General features: G+C 34.3%; 1 protein-coding gene across 2 annotated transcripts in view; it reads left to right on the top strand.

Annotated features, from left to right (window-relative positions):
- Positions 1-16,870, top strand: part of TRIM33 (tripartite motif containing 33) — a 115,766-nt gene extending 98,896 nt beyond the window's left edge. The window contains exons 13-20 of one of the 2 annotated variants that reach the window (XM_027603924.2): positions 1,010-1,073; positions 2,955-3,114; positions 4,299-4,648; positions 6,420-6,543; positions 8,422-8,496; positions 10,168-10,320; positions 11,743-11,793; positions 11,873-16,870. In XM_027603924.2, the coding sequence (XP_027459725.1) occupies positions 1,010-1,073; positions 2,955-3,114; positions 4,299-4,648; positions 6,420-6,543; positions 8,422-8,496; positions 10,168-10,320; positions 11,743-11,793; positions 11,873-12,085 (1,190 nt within the window). In that variant the 3' untranslated portion in view covers positions 12,086-16,870. The remainder of the gene's footprint in view (positions 1-1,009; positions 1,074-2,954; positions 3,115-4,298; positions 4,649-6,419; positions 6,544-8,421; positions 8,497-10,167; positions 10,321-11,742; positions 11,794-11,872) is intronic. The other variant, XM_027603931.2, reaches the window with a different exon arrangement.
- The last annotated feature ends 585 nt before the right edge of the window (positions 16,871-17,455 follow it).

Genomic DNA, 17,455 nt, shown 5'->3' with positions numbered 1-17,455 from the left:
AATTAACCATCATAGTATCAGATCATTTTTTTTTCCTGATTGCTTTTTCTAATTATATCTCTTCAAATACTGTTGGCAGTTTTCAGCTAACTGAAGTAGTATATCTGTAGTATACACTGTTCAGAGCTGTTAATTACCCTTCCCTCAACCCCTAGCTATTTTCACATTCGTGGCGAGATTTGTAGATGCATTTGCTTATATTTTATGATACAGATGGTCAGTTGAAGAGTTCTTTGGTTTCATCCCAAGTTTAAAACTTGTAAGATATTGAAAAATTTAAAAAAAAAAAACAAGAGTTGAGGAAAGACAAGTAAATTTTCAAATTGCAATTTTAAAACAAAAATTTAAATTTACTGGAAACAAAGTTGTGACTAATCAAGTCTATGAGATACACATCTCTTCGAAAATCCAGGTTATTTTATTGACCCTGTTATCATAAATGAATGATTCAAGCAACTCCAAACAGATTGACAGTGCACAAGTGGTTATGGAGTGTATTTTTTTTGGATTAAATTAAATATTACTTATTTCTTACTGAAACAGACCACCTTACTATTTCTAGAGTAAAAATAGTTCAAATAAATGTGAGTCTTTCATGAGATGCATCATTAATGTGATTTTTAGTTGTAGAATTTTTAAGGTTTAATATAGTTATTCCAGGACTTCTAAAAGAAAGAACAATTACTAGGAATCTAAGTAGGAGACTTACCAGATGACTTGGGGCAAGGTGGCAAATAGCTTTCTCTTGACCTGGTAGTTTTCATTGATTGGATAGTGTTGCTCTGAGGAGGATTCTGAGAATCCTATCTGGGCTCAGCTGACAGAAACTGGTTGATGACTTCCTGCCAAGGGTTATACATGGCCATCCCTGATTTTGACATTAAGGCTAGGCCTGATTTCCAAGAATTGCTAAATTGCATTATAGTAATCTTTAATTCTGTAACTACTAGGTAGAATTCTGAATATTTTTATCTGCATTGATAATTCATTTTGACATATTATTTTCCAGGTTTATCCAATTCTCACACACCTGTAAGACCCCCTAGTACCTCTAGTACTGGCAGTCGAGGCAGGTGAGTATTAATGTTATTAGTTTTTTTTTTCCTTAAGAAAAAATTTAAATATGTATTTAAAAAAGTAGAAAATTACATTGAACTCCTATACTTATCACCTGGCTTCAACAATTACCAAGTTATAGCCAGTCTTATCTCTTCTTTGCTCCCATGTATTTGTCCCTGGTCTTGATTATTTTGAAACATTGCCATCAACAGATATATTGAGGTCAAAATTGATTTATATGATGAAGAAATACATTGTTTCTCATACAGAGTTTTCCCCCACCTTGTCATTTAAATACAGTATGTGCTGTTTTTTTCCTCTGTATTGATAATTTTGATCAGGAGTTTTGATCAGGGGGAGGGTGGGGTGGGAAGAATTCTTCACTGATGGTGGCATGTACTTCCATAAGGGGCACATAACATTTGGTGGTTTTTGTTTGTGACAGCAACCATTAATTGATCATTGCCTAGTTCTTTTTTTTTTTAACTTGTTGAAAAATAAGGATATTTTAATTATTGTGTTATTTCTTTTTATTTACTAGTTTAGAATATTTCTATATAGAGAAACTTTTCTGTCATCATCTGTTTGGTTATAGGACAGGCAGAAGAGATTCTTTTTTATTTCTGTTTTCATAATAGTGAGTTGGTTCCCAGCACCTTCGAATAGTGACCAGTGAGTGTTTGTTTTGTTTTGTTTGAGTTTTTTTAGTTACCTTCATGAACTCATATATTTAAACATTTTATATATTGCAAACTATTATAGATGTTATTTTTATTAATGGGTTATATTGTTCCATCTTTGGCCTGTCAGAGCTTTTTCATGTTGGCTCCTTAGGCCTTTGGTATAACCCCAGTAGTCTTTGAAAGCTTCCTTATTTCCTGTTCTGAAATGATGTTCCAGGTTTGTCTTAACATATTTCCTGCCTCAGGCCTAGAGCCCACCATTTTTCTAAGAAGTCCTGGTTGTGTTAGTGAGGAAATAGTGCTTGGAGACAGTCTCCTGGGTACTAGGGGCACTCGTTGCTGCTGAATTGCTTGTTATGCCTTTTTGGTGGACAAAGCTAAGAAATGGGGTGGTATGTGGAGTGTGTTAACATAAAATGGAATAAATGTTAAAGTAGAATAAATGTTGCCTGATTTTTATGCTGCAGGAAAGATTTAAGCTACATGAATGTTTTTTTTATTTGGCTGTGTGTGTGCATTCTGAAGACTAGTGCTATTAAATACTTGCTTGACTTTTTAATTATACTTTAAATAAATAATCATTACTTTTAAAAGAAAAGTACAAATTGAGTAAAAAGGTATTCATTCTCAGTAGCAGTACAGTCTTCTTACTAGTTATTCGCTTCTCTTGCCAGTGGTTTTACTTTGTGGTCTAGATGGAAGTGATTAGTCGTATACTCTGTCCTCTTAGCCTGTCATTTTGTTTCTTCAAATAAGGATATTCAGGGCTGGTGACTGCCTGGTATCCTCATCCCCCAGTGTCCTGCCCTCACAAGCTAAAATAGAGGTTCCCTTGAGGAGGTTTCACGAACAACTATTATTAGGGTCTTCTTCATTTGTTTGGGGGCAGAGAAGAATCAGAACTACTTTTATAGAGAAAAGCAATCGCTAACATTCTGTATTAACTAGTCTGGGAAAATGGTTTAAATGACTTAGTATAAGTGCCTCACACCATAAAATATGTTTTTAGGGTCTTTTGAAAGTTTGATCTACGTTTTTAAAGAATCTGAAGCTAAGCTTATATCATATTTCTCTTACCGGCATTATGAGGTATCTTTATCTTATAGAAAGTTAATACGTTGTCTGTTTTTACTTTAATGAATATTACTTTTTGTGTATTTGGTTTTATGTATATTATACAGACATGTGACATTTTTTATTGTTTTTTATTAGCTGTGGGTCATCAGGAAGAACTGCTGAGAAGACAAGTCTTAGTTTTAAGTCTGATCAAGTGAAGGTCAAACAAGAACCTGGGACTGAAGATGAAATATGTAGCTTTTCAGGAGCTGTTAAACAAGAAAAGACAGAGGATGGCAGGAGGAGTGCCTGCATGGTAAGCTCCCACTGGGGTCTTTCAGGGATTCAAGGAGGCCGCTTCATGGAATCTCCAGCTCTCCCTACTAGACTGAATAGTGGTTCTGTGGACACTTATTTATTTTTGGATATTTATGCCTGGTATAATTCAAATATCTCTCTGTAATTCAAGTTTTTCATCTAAGTGTCAGCTGCAGTTTATCACAAAAGATTTGACAAATTTGAAATATCTTTTAGTTTGTTATTGGTCAGTATTTTTGTCGTGATTCTAAATTGGGTTTTATTTTGTTTTGACTTTATTAATCATCTCAACAGTCATATTGAGTCTCAGGACACCAAAGATCCTTGACTATTTTCCTGGACCTGTGAGCTCAGGATTAGGACTGCTGACATGAAAGAAGTTAATGCTCAAAGAGTTGTGTGATGGGAAGATTGCTTTTGGCTTATGAATAATTAACCATTTAGAAGTTTTTCAGATAGAACATTTTATACAATTTACAATATAGAATGAAGGAAAGCCACCTTCTCTTCCTCCTCCTGCGCCACCCCCCTCCCCCCACGCAATAAATTTTGATCTTGGTTTTTTTCTTCCTGCCCAGGCTTAGGTGTCATTTTCTACATGGTTGGCATATAGACATTTCAACTTGGAGTATTAGCATATTTAACACAGTATATGTACATTTAAGAGCAAAGGGATTTAGCCTTGTATTTGTGGTGTCACATCTTCATCCAGTATCCGGTTTGGAAAGTGCCCCCAGAAAACTGGGTGCTTTTAAGGGTGGTAAAAGATATTTTTTTACCATTGTCACAATCTTCTTACTTTAGTAAAATGATAAGTGGGCAGAGTAACATTTCTTAAAAGCTATGCAACAGATTCTTGTGTGAAAAATAGGATATCTTAGTCAGCTCTTTGTAGGAAAAGTATAACCCTATGCTCACTTTACAATCAGTGTGCTTAACAGGTTAGTTTAATTTTCTTATTATCCAAATGAACCAATATTAGAGTGTTCTGTAAAATCATAAATTAACATGCCTAATAATTTTTCGTTACTTTATGTCACTAATGTCATTTCCAAATTATTTTTTAAGTTATGTTAGCATATATGTATTTGTATTGACATAACTCTTAAGTTACATGCACATTGCATACACTAAGGATTAGATTAAATGATTCTTTAAGAATTTGTCCTTGTTTTGTTTTAGTTGAGCAGTCCTGAGAGTAGCTTGACACCACCTCTCTCAACCAACCTGCATCTAGAGAGTGAATTGGATGCATTAGCAAGCCTGGAAAACCATGTGAAAACTGAACCTGCAGATACAAATGAAAGCTGCAAACAGTCAGGGCTCAGCAGCCTTGTTAATGGAAAGTCCCCAATTCGAAGCCTCGTACACAGGTCATCAAGGATTGGAGGAGATGGCAATAGCAAAGATGATGACCCAAATGAAGACTGGTGTGCTGTCTGCCAAAATGGAGGGGATCTGTTATGCTGTGAAAAATGTCCAAAGGTCTTTCATCTAACTTGTCATGTTCCAACACTTCTTAGCTTTCCAAGGTACCAGTGAGATAATTGATTTTTTTGTTCTTATTTATTTTTATAAGCTTAAAAACAAAAACAAAAACAAACAAAATTGTTCATGCAGATGGCCTTCCTAACCAATGCATACTGTTTCTGTAAAACAGGGAGCCTATTATTCCTCTGTTACTACCTTCTAGAGAAACTAACAGCTGAATGGTGAAATGTCCAAGATCTAAGTAGTGTATGAATGATAAAAAGTAGACTACTTCCTGGCCTTCAGTTTATACTTAGTGTAAACAAAGTAGATAACACTCTAAATTATGAGAGGCAGGGGCCTGGGGTGTTGGAGAATTTAGTCGATTTCCTATTGAAGCTGAATCTTTTTTATCTATTGCCATCAATCTTAATAGGATGTATAATAATTTCATTTAAGAATACTATTCAGTTGGAGGCAACTGTTGGGTCTTACCTAGAACCTACTTTTCTGAAGTTTGAAAGCTCTTGAAAGGCATTTTAAAGGAAAAAGTACTTCGTAAAAACACCTTCAACATCTTGAAGTTTTTAGTTATCGCTTCCTCTTGACCAGTGGAAGCAGTTAATTGTAGTGCCAGCCTGTAGCACTGTGTGCACATTTCTCATTTAACAAGTTGTGTTCGTGCCATCTTGTCTGCAGTTGATTTCAGAGACCTTCCCCCTTCCCAAGCTCTTACCCTCAAATTACCCTTTTAAGTGGCAGTAAATAGTGTTCTTGGGAAAGCCCAGCTTTTTTTCTGCCTTTAAATAAAACATTCACATTTCCTCTCAGTCCTAAGAAGCAGTGCTTTTAGTTGAGTAAATGCTACTCATTTTGAATAATTCAACCTTTTGGATTAGAAAAATGGTGAATATATAAACAGTGCCAGAATATTTTTCTGAAGAATCATAATTCTTACCTAGGTCTTAAGAGAGGAACAGTCATTTGCCAGAGATGTAATAAGGACCTTCTTTTACTTTACTCTTTATAGAAGAAAAGTATTGACATTTTGATGTTGTAATTAAGGCTTTTCATATTTTTCTTCCCTTTGGGTTGTAACATCTGCTGGAATGTTAGAATTTTGCCACTGAATGCTTTCTCTCAAAGGCCGATACTTCGGAAGGAATTGGAACTGTTGGCAAAGACTAGTACAATCTCTAGATTTAGAATTTCTTTATGGCGGGGGAGAGTAGGGAGAATTACTGGGAATGAATCATTTTAGAATTTACAGTTTGATGGAAATCCTGATGTAAACAAACTATAGACTGAGAAAATTTAAAAGGTAAGGGGTATATGTACATGTGTTTGTATTTATAGAGGTGTGTGTGTGTATTCTTGGCTTTTGACTGGCATGAAGAAGAATTGTTTTATTTTTGGCGTATTTAACACATGCCAAACCAGTATGGGATACCCGAGGAATTCCATATCCCATACTCTTTCCTTATTCATGAGTGTGGGGTCATTGTGAGGTAGTAACTGGGGTTGACAGTCAGTCTTATGCTGTAAGTACTGATCATCTACTTGGTGTTATGAAGAGATCCCTTTTGAAATGCAGGGCTACCAGTTTCATAAAGCTTTCTAGAAAGTAATTAATTGAAGAATGACTGGGAAAAGTTTTGGGAAGCTTTTATCATACAGCTTCACTTTATGAGATCTGACAAGAATAGAGCCTCTCTTCCCCTCAAAGACTGGAAAGGAAAGAAAGCAAACTGGAGACTTACCTCCAGAGAATTAGCTTCTCTAGAGTGGATTTTTTAATAATTACAAGGACTAATTGCCTGTTTCCCTCTTTAGTGGGGACTGGATATGCACATTTTGCAGAGATATTGGGAAACCAGAAGTTGAATATGATTGTGATAATTTGCAACATAGTAAGAAGGGGAAAACTGCACAAGGGTTAAGCCCCGTGGACCAAAGGGTAAGTGTCAGATAAAGTTGGATTTATTATTAGGGATTCTGTAGTTGTCTGGCTCTGCACCTCTAGACTTTTACATCCAGCTTCCTCATATTTAACATGTCCCAACCAAAAGCTTGATTTAAAAAAAAAACAAATAATAAGCAAATAACAACAAAAAACTGCACTCTTCCTCTGGTATTTCCCATCATTAAATGGTACCAAGCCAGAAATCTATTAGAAGTAAAAGAATCAGAAATGACCATAATATGATTTTCTTACTTGTCCTCACCATCACCTTCTGAGATAGCCCTCATGGTTGTTCATCTGCACTATCATAATAAACTCTTCACTCAGACTCCCTGAGTTTACTCTTGCGTCTTCCTACTATAGTTTTCTGTACTGTACATAGTGTTCTTTTTTAAAAAAGATTTCGGACAGTACAAGAGGGGAGACGGGCAGAAGGAGAGGGAGTGAGAGAATCTGAAGCCAGCTCTGCGCAGAGCCACAACCCTGAGACCACAACCCGTGCCAAAATCAAGAGTCAGACGCCCAACTGACTGAGCCACCCAGGCGCCTCTACATAGTATTCTTTTTAAAAAATATAAATAAGTCTGCCACTTCCTTGCTTAAAATCCTCTAATAGCTTTCTGTCATTAAAAATGAAATCCAGAATCCTGTCCTCATTTCACTCAGATTTCTGCTGATCTGGTCTCATCTCCAAAATCAAAATCTCTATGGTCATTACAGTTATGTTTGGCTCTGATCCTGATGTATATACTTGCAAAATCCCCCTCTACTATCTGTTTAGTGTGTGTAAACTTCTATTAAAAGAAGTTTAAGCAAATGAAAACTAAATGTAAAATGCATTTCATTTTCTGACTGTATAAAAAAATTCTAGAATTATATTGAGAAGACATAATTTGTATTTAATTTTGGGCCTGCATGGAATCATTTCAGGAAAAGAAAGAATAATACGTGTCTTGCTTGCATCAGAGAATTACAGTGAATAGCAACAGCAGTAATTTGTAGATTACTAGGATTGCTATAGATTACTAGGTAATCCTGGGGCACCTGGGTGGCTCAGTCGTTAAGCGTTTCCCTTCGGCTCAGGTTGTGATCTCAGGGTCCTGGGATCGAGCCCTACATTGGGCTCCCTGCTCAGTGGGAGGCCTGCTTCTCCCTCTCCCTCCCCTCTTCCACTCCCCCTGCATGTTTTCTCTCTTAAACTGTCTCTCTGTCAAATAAATAAAATCTTTATTTTTATTTTTTAAAGATTTTATTTATTTATTTGAGAGAGAGAATGAGAGAGAGAGCACATGAGGGGGGGGTAGGGTCAGAGGGAGAAGCAGACTCTCTCCTGAGCAGGGAGCCCGATGCGGGACTCAATCCTGGGACCCCAGGATCGTGACCTGAGCCGAAGGCAGTTGCTTAACCAACTGAGCCACCCAGGCGCCCCAAATAAAATCTTAAAAAAAAAAAGATTACTAGGTAATCCTAATTACTAAGATTTATAGGATTACCTAGTAATTTATAAATTTTTGCACAAAATGCTGTATGTTGCTTTTATGACCAACTCCTTTTCATTTCTGTAAATAGTAGTAGATAAATTACCTTAGTCATTGTCTAAGAACAAAAGCACTCTATCTTCGATAAATTCATTTAAAGTAGAACAGAAATTCATTTAAAGTAGAACAGAAGATAGTCTCAAAACTAAATGGGAAACAAGACGGTTTTCTTTGGGTATGTGTATTTACTTAGATAAGTCAATATATAGGAAGCATATGTTCAGTTTGTTGTAATAATGCTTTGTACTGATAAAGTTCTCTTAAGAAAAAAAAAAGAATATCTTATTAGGGGAAAAAACATTTCATGAGTTTTCCTTTCTTTTTTTTGGGCCAGAAATGTGAACGTCTTCTGCTTTACCTCTATTGCCATGAATTAAGTATTGAATTCCAGGAGCCAGTTCCTGCTTCGGTGAGTTGTTTACTTTTTGACATCTCTGATGAAGAAACTTAGTATTAAGACTTAAGAGTGTTGGCTATGCCCTTAAGACTTCTTGTGTCAGGCTTCTTGAATAATCTCAACCTCTCCAAGGTTCCAAGTTTTCTTTTCTAATACTATTTCTTTCCCCATTTTGGATATTCCAAGAACACATAGGATAAAGAATGTTTTAGCACAGTACCTGATAATGTAAGTATTTATTAATCTAAAATTTTATTAGGGCTCTTATGGATGTGGGATTCACTTCTCAAAAATTGCATTTTGTTTTTTAAAGGTTTTGTTGTTGTCATGAAAACTTAATGAATTTAATTTCTATATCCTCTTTCACTTTTAAAATGGACATAAAGGATATGGGTGTAATGGAAAGAATCTTGGACCAAGAGTCAGAAGACTTAACTTCTCCCAGTTCTTCCATTAACCAGCCTTAAAACTTTGGGGAAACTATTTAATTTTCTGCCTCTACTTTTTTAAACATACAGTGGGAGTACTGGACTGAATTATTTCTAAAATTCCAGTTCTATGATTCTAGGCTCTGTACGTTGGGAGAAAACACTCTATATGTAAGTATTAATTTGAATAAAAATGTAAAATTGAATCTTTCACACTGGCTCTTACGTTATGAAGATAAGCCCTCTTTGTGAATAGTCAAGATTAAGAAAAGACTGGAAGTTTTGGAAGTCAATGCTCTTTGTTTATCTTAAAGGAGACTAATAAGGAATAAAAGCTGTAAAGTCCCATAGGAAAAGGAATATCAGGGGTCCTCAGGCTTCATAAATGGAATGAGAATATGCTACACACATTTGCTCACCATCATTTGTTGAATTAAGATATTGTTGAATACCAGGCCTATAATAGAATATTAAATAGTAGACTTGTTTACTGGGTAGGCTCAGAAATGAATTTTAAAGCACAAAAGACCTAGACACAAGGAAGCTGTTTTGTGTAAGTAGTAATCATCTGATACTAGGAAGTTTGTCTTCAAGTTCAGGGACTTTACAGTAGAAAATAACTTTCAAACATTTCTTTTCATCAACTGTCTAAATAGCTTCTCCAAGTTCAATTGTTTCTCAAGGGTACAAATTTTTGGTCAAAGTTGGGGTCAGAACTCTCCCTGGCATGATCACTAAAGGGTTAATAAAATTTTTCTTGTTATTTATGCTCTTTCTCCCTCTGTTGTTTTATGTCCAGAGTTCTTTGTGATATAGTTAGCCTCTAAAAGATAACATTCTAATGATAATAATAATAATAATAATTTTTGTTCTTTTTATTTTTTCTTTCCTTCTAAAAAAAAACCAAAACTCTTCAGGAGTCATAATATTCTGATGAGCCAGATGTGTCCTTAACACTAATGGTTGGCTACCCTTGCTGATTGTGTTCTTTCCATATCTCCTTACCACAGATAGAGCTTTTGGGGTCTTTATTAACCATTAAGACTGCCACAGATTCTGAATATGATTTGGTTTTTATGATATATGATTGGGGCATAAGATTTAAAATACCTTTACTATACCTAAAATTTGCAAGCAGCTGGCTCAATAATTAACATATGTTGTTTTCTACAATCAATGTGCTACGCATTTTCAAATAAAACAGTTTGGCATTTTTGGAGAATCCTTATCTATCCTTATTTATTTGTTTCTTTAGATACCAAACTACTATAAAATTATAAAGAAACCAATGGATTTATCCACGGTGAAAAAGAAGCTTCAGAAAAAACATTCCCAACACTACCAAATCCCAGATGACTTTGTGGCTGATGTCCGTTTGATCTTCAAGAACTGTGAAAGGTTTAATGAAGTATGTTAGCTTCCAAACTATAAAGTCTTGGATTATTAGTTTTTTGGGTTTTTTTTTTTGCTTGTTTTATTTTTTAATTGTTTTTCCTGCTAAGAGATTTTTCTAATTTGATTAAAAAATTTTTTTCTGCTGCAGTTCTGTCAAAAGTAAAATTTGATTGCATCCACAGCTCTAATGAAGAAAGTTTACTGTGTATAATTTGAAGTATATTGGATATGCCTTTTTGAACAAGTTGAGGATTGAGATATACAAGTATAGAAAGTAGTCTGTAGTTAAGTATATGGGATATGATTATAAATAGCTTATATTTATTACATTTATTACATTTATTACATTTAGGAAAGGCATTTGTACTGGTTACTTTGATTTTATTATTAATGTAGGTTAATAATATTAAAATAATAATATCATAAACTAATCTCTGGTGACTCATCTTGAATAGTAGCCCAGAATATATAATGTTGAATTTTTTGATCTCAGCGATATGACTTTCATTAACTTTGATTATGTATCTTTTTGAGGATAAGGATGGCTATCCTTGAGGAAAAATATGATACATGACTCACTCCTTCAAGGAAATTGTTTTGTTTTCTTTGAGAAAAGGCAAGTCTCTTATTGTTAGGGAAGATTTTCATTATTCTAGGAGAAGAAAATGGAATTGGATAAGAATCTATAAAATCTTTAGAAAGATTAACAGTAAAATACCTTCTTTATTGTGGTTGAAATTTGGTGCCATATGACTGTTACTAAAAGGACATCAAATCATTTAAAGTTTACTCATAGCTACCTCTGGAAGCATCTAGTTGACCTTTTTAAAATTTGAAAAAAAAAATCCTTATAGGTTAAAAGTACAGTGTAGCACTATACCACAGAGTATAGTAAAACCTTACTCACTTGAAGTTAAATCGGTATAGTCCCATTTTTTTGTCTTACTTTATAATCTAGTTAGATTATTTTCAAATAAATGTGCTTTTGTGAATTGTAGCTAACATTTGCGAGGAAGAAGACACATTTTATCTGCTTTAGTAATAGTTAAATAATTTATGGTTAACAGATTGCCGTACAGATAGAATTCTAAGTGGTTTGTTGATGGTTTGGCAGTTTTTAAAAAGCAACATTTCTTATATGATTAGTTTTTTTGTCTTAATTAGATTGATGTATTCAGTTGACCTCCATTTCAGATTGACTTTACTAATTCAGAATTTGAGAGCATTCTTGAGGTTTCACATCAGCTGTAGTAACAGAACTTTGTAAAGAAAGTGGTTCCATGTGTTCTGTAGAATTTTAGAAAGCACTTAATCTGGTTATAGCAATTTGTTCCCCCTAGTATGGCTGACTTTCGTCGCCAATCCTATGCAGTTTCATAACTTTAGAAAGGATTATAATTTCCCTTTTTTTTTTTGACTCTGGTATCCTTTTTAGATGATGAAAGTTGTTCAAGTTTATGCAGAAACACAAGAGATTAATTTGAAGGTAAGCTTTTCAGACCATGCAAACTTGGTGAAAGAATATGCATTACCAATAGGTGAATATTCCTATCTTTTGCTTGCAGGCTGATTCAGAAGTAGCTCAGGCAGGGAAAGCAGTTGCATTGTACTTTGAAGATAAACTCACAGAGATCTACTCAGACAGGACCTTCGCACCTTTGCCAGAGTTTGAGCAGGAAGAGGATGATGGTGAGGTAACTGAGGACTCTGATGAAGACTTTATACAGCCCCGCAGGAAACGCCTAAAGTCAGATGAGAGACCAGTACATATAAAGTAAAATGACATGAACTTAAATAATTGTTTAAAAAAATAAATAAAAGAAAGAGAGAAAAAAAAAACCCTTTTATTTAAGTGTTGCTGGAATATCCTGCCTACAGTGGGCACCTCCTTGAAGAAGCTGATAGCTTTTACACAGTATTAGGTTGAAGTAATGGACAGAAGTCACTTCTTGTCAAGAAAGGGGGGAGAGAACTCTATTTGCAACTTTAAAAGTGAAAACAAAAAGCAAAAGTGAAATGATTTGAAGATTTCTGTTACTAAAGAGGATGGTTCTTTAGAATGGCAGATGTTGGTGATCATGTAGTATTGATTGGTTCAGGATGCTGGGTGTACAAGTAAATACTTGAGGGTCATGTCGCTTGATAAATTGTCTCTTTGGACAAGAGTACACAGCTGTTAAAAACAACTTTCATGCCTCCCCTTCCACACACATACATACTGGTTTGTTTTCTAGGTAAAATCAAAGTTGCTCAGATTCCACTTTGATGTCAGTGCAGATGTGTGTTGAATCATGCCATTATATTTTTTCTTAACTTTGATGCTGTTGGGCCTTATAGTTTTTATAACGGCTTAAAGAACTCAAAGGTAGTTTTATTTTCTATTTAGTCTAGGAAACATCATTGATCATCATTTAATCAATTTTAATGGTCTGCTGAAATAAATATGATTAACTTTTCAGTGGCAGATCATAGAGTAATCATTTCCAGAAAAACACTTCCACAGAATTGCACTTCCCAATCAGATCATCTGATCATACAGTTATTCCCATCAAAGGCAGAATGTTCGTTTCAAAATTAATCTATAGTTTTCTGTACATTTAAATTTGATTGAGAAGGTGACAACTGGCTCTTATCCAGTCTTCCTTCATGTCAGTTTTCTGATAGACCACTATTGGCAAACAGTAATCTGTCAACTACCAAATGTGTAAAATTTTCTGTATTTCACTTTGTCTTATTTGTAAATAGTGAACTAAAACTTCTGGCAGATCAGCAACATTTGCTGAGCCTGTTTTTTAAGCTAATGTGTATTCTTACTAATGTTCCTATCAAGAATGGATTTGTAATATATGCTGTCTATTTCTAATGTTCACATTCATATTTTGAGGTTCTATCTTATTTTAATAGAGAACAGACTTCTCAGAAAATCTTCAGAAGCAGCTTATTATTAAATATCAAACTATTGAAATAAACCCGGTGGGGTTAGATTACTCATCTGTCCACCAAGTGGGACATTTGCATGGACTGGGGCTTAACGGACTTAGAAGAGGCCTGTAAGTAAATCCTGAAAATGAGCCAATCCCCACTTGAATGGTTACTGGAGTAAACCCACCTTTACTACCCTGAGTTCAGCCCCTGAGGCAGATAAACCACCTTGGCTTGGTTTCATTTTTCTTCTCTTCATTTGTGATGCTCAGATCCAAGATGTGTGTTCTAGACCGTGTACAGGCTTCTCTTTTGTTGGATTAAAAAATTTAGTCCTACTTTTTTATGGACACCTTAGAATATAAAGTGACCAAAATAGAAGACTTGCCATTAGATATTTTTCAGACGTCAGCAGATTTGTTGGCAAATCATTTGCCTTTTTAAAACTTCAGCTTCTGCAGTTCAGACAATAGACTAAGTAAAAATTATTTGACATAATTGTCTTAAGAGGTAAATATTTTTTAGTGCATATTGAATCAAATAAAGTGCTCTAAAGAAATTATTATACAAATTCCTTTGGGTTGTTTTTCTTTTCTTAACAAGTGTTGGGGGTAAACATGAATATTATTCAGGCTTTTTGATGGTGTATGTAAGTGGTGTTGATTTTATTACTGCTGTTGACTGACTTCATTCTGTGGCTTCCTTCTAGCTTCTCTTTCAGTTTTGTTATAAGTTCAGCTTTAAAATTTACACCAAACTGTTTTATCATTTTACTCAAATTTCAGGTACCTAAGAAGAGTTTTCTTATAAGAGGGAGAGAATCGTTTTAAAATGCTTTATTTATGTGCATTTCTCTCTTTCCCACAACTTTTATGATTTCAGTTTATCAGTTGTATCTAAGGGCACGTTTTTGGAAAGCGATGAGTAGCACGCAGTATAACTTCTTTTGTCAAGCCATTGATTTCTGATATTTTATACTTGCTCTTCAGATGAATCCTTTTCATGATTCTTAGATAAATCTTTTATATAGGTTCTACCAATGGGGGAGAAACTAAATTTTAAGTAAATATTTCTTGATATTTGGGGCCTTAAAAGATAATGTGTTCCCTTAAAGATATTTCCATGTGTTAGGTGTAATATTTTTTTTCTTTTAAGATTGGTTTTTGAAAAGCCACTTTATTGTCAACATTTAATAGGCTCCATTTCTGTTAACAGAAGACAATTCATATTACTGAGGATTTACTCTTAAGTAAATAGCTATCAACAAACCACCCTTAAATGAAGATTTAGATTTCATTGAAGCTTTTTTCTTGTACACTGATCAGTGTTCCTAAGCTGATAATCAGTTCAGCCACTATCTAATATAACCGTTAGAAAGTATAAAAGCTTAAATTGATATTCAGATGTCTTCATGTTTTTCTATTAATTTATGTTTCAAAAAAGCAAACATTGAATATCAATTCCTGAAGGCAATTTACTCTTTCTTTGTTAAAAGGCAGTATTTTAGATTTGGAGGTGTTAAATATTTCCTTAAAAATGTGCAAAGTTTTGGAATACTTCAGTTCCCATCTCCCATCAGAACACTAAGAACAAAGTGTTCCTCAGTCTGTTCTGCTGGCCTAAATTTGTATTTTTTTTTTAGCACTTGGCTCAGCTGATTGAGTAAAGGAACTGTTTTGCAAGGTGAAGCATGTAAGTGTTCCAAAGTATGGTTAGATTGTAGGTCATGCTCTATATAGAAACATCAAATCATTACCACAGAGAGATGATAAGGCATTGGATCCCCTGTTGAAATTATTCTTTTTGGAATCAACAAGGTACTTTCTGACTTCTATGTCTTATATAAAGGAATTTTAAATAATATAAAGTCAGTTAATTCTCACTTTTTGTTGTAACAGTTTTTGAGATTTTTAGTTAATCCAAAGAAATAATGCTTTTAAGTAGAAGCAAAAGGTTAATAGTGTGCAAATGGTAGGTTTACCAATTACCTCAGCAGGTATCCTGCCATGTAATTATTAGTAATTAGTGTTAATAAGCCAGTAGATTTAGGTCTTCTGACTGTGCCGTTGGATTTTGGCCTACCATATGTTAGTCAGCAATCTCTTAGTATCCAAAATGGGAGTAGATGCTGTGGCCCCCTCTCCCTTGGCCTTTTTAAGTCCCTTACCCATTCCCATTCACAATACAGGAAGTATAAAGATCTCATTTCTTGTTGAAGTCAACACTGCTTATTTGCATACTCAGCATTGGATCGGTGAGTAGTTTTGTAAAATCCACCCACCCCAACTCCCCTAATTAAAACAATCAGATGCTTAATTCATACCATCTGTATTATTAATCTGCTGAAGATGATCCAAGGTTTTCAAGGTGTATCAGTTTGATCTTGAACTGAACCTGGATGCTTTCTTTTAGTTTTCTCATAGTTCTCTCCTCCTTGATAAAGCAATAACACTGCTTTAGGTCTGTTGCCTAATAGGCATGTCATAGTCCTCTCCCGGATGATTTTATAGGAAAGTTTGTATGCATATCACCCAGTCTATCTTTTAAAAAATAAGAAATTTAAATGTATGCTGGAGCTTATGACAATATATTGTGGCATTTTATTTTAAAAATTGGGGAAAGTTGCATATTTTTTTAAAAGTAGGTATTTGAGTAAAAAAAATTGAAGGTACTTTTTTAAGAAAAAAATTTATATGCCACAGTTTACATAGACATTTCAGATTTCAACATGTACTCTTGGATATAATGGTTTCTTTTACTTGGCCAAAATGCATGTAAAGCATATCTTCCATCTTAGTTCCTTGTGTTTGCCTTCGTGGTCTTTTATATATTTTTTATTGTATCTGAGAAAATTATCTTCAAAAATAACTCAATTTGGATATATTTGTCATAATCATACTACAAAATGTACAAAATTAAGTTTAGCCCTTTTCTAGCAAGTAATCTTTAAAGTCAAAAATGCACCGAATTTGTATGTGGGAAGGCACTCAAATGATTTTGTAGGTGCCACTGCAATATTCCCTTTCAGGTGTGGCCTAAATTTCAGTCTTAAGAAGGAAGTGCTTGTCTGCTCCTGGTCTGAAAAATGTAGGCATTTACTATGTTTTAAATCACAGTGAAACATGTATATAAGCCTATAAAAACGGTATGTGCAATCTGAAAGCCTGTTAATTTTCTATGTAGACATACACACGAAAGGGTTAAATTCACAGCCTTACTAGTTCCTTGCTTCCAGTATTTCAACTGGTCTCCTCCCCTCATTATTATTATTATTATTATTATTATTATTATTATTATTACTACTACTACTACAACTACTATTATTTTTGCACATAATTAACTACCCTTCAATATGATTCTTAAGAAAAAGTGCTGTTTCTGTGGTATTGTATTCTCTAAATAATCATATTTAATTTTTTAAAACAAGGTTGCAGTTTCTAATTGTTCCGTTCCTGTGTTTTTTGCTGGTGTGTATTAAAAGCAAGATTTTCTTTTTCATGGTTATTTAATACATTAGCTGCCTGTAAATATTTCTTGTTATAATGCTCTGGAATGTGTTGTAGAAGTTGTATTAGATTAGTTTAAAGCCTTGTTTGAAAGCCACATTGTTTTGGTTATTTCTATTAAATTAGAAAATTGAAAAAGTTTGCAAATGAATTCCTTTTTTTCTTCCTCTTTGAGTTGAGATTTAATTGTTAGTTTGCTTGAAAAATATTTACTGTGTGCCAGGCACTGGAGATACAGAAGTGAACAAGATAAATTACAGTCCCTGCCTTCCACAAGTGTTTAGACTCTATATGAGAACATGCATGTTATGATGGCATCAACAAAGAATATAGTAGGAACATATAGGAAAGTCTCTAACGGGGAAGTGATCTCTTTCACTCATAAAAATATGATGACAGGGGACCAGGCAAAGAGTGAAGAGAGAATAAAATATAGAAAAGTCTGAAAATGGAAGGGAACGTATTTATATATTCCAAGACCTGAGAAGTTCAGCTTGGATTAGAGTATTAGTTGAAGCAGTAAAATCCTAAGCTGGAGAACTGAGCCAGGGTCCTTTTTAAGCAGTGCCTTGAGAGTCATGTTAAAGGGTTTGGGGCTTTCACTGATGGTAACAGGGAGCCCTTGAAGAATTTTAAGAATTCTTCTTAAAGAATTATCCAAGAATAATGCTTGGAGAGCTGATATAATCAGATTTGCCTTTTTGAAAGTTTGTTTTAAAC

This window comes from Zalophus californianus, chromosome 4 (assembly GCF_009762305.2).
Source record: "Zalophus californianus isolate mZalCal1 chromosome 4, mZalCal1.pri.v2, whole genome shotgun sequence".
NCBI lineage: Eukaryota > Metazoa > Chordata > Mammalia > Carnivora > Otariidae > Zalophus > Zalophus californianus.
The sequence above is the reverse complement of the archived record's forward strand: the minus strand, read 5'-3'. Positions and strand labels throughout refer to the sequence as shown.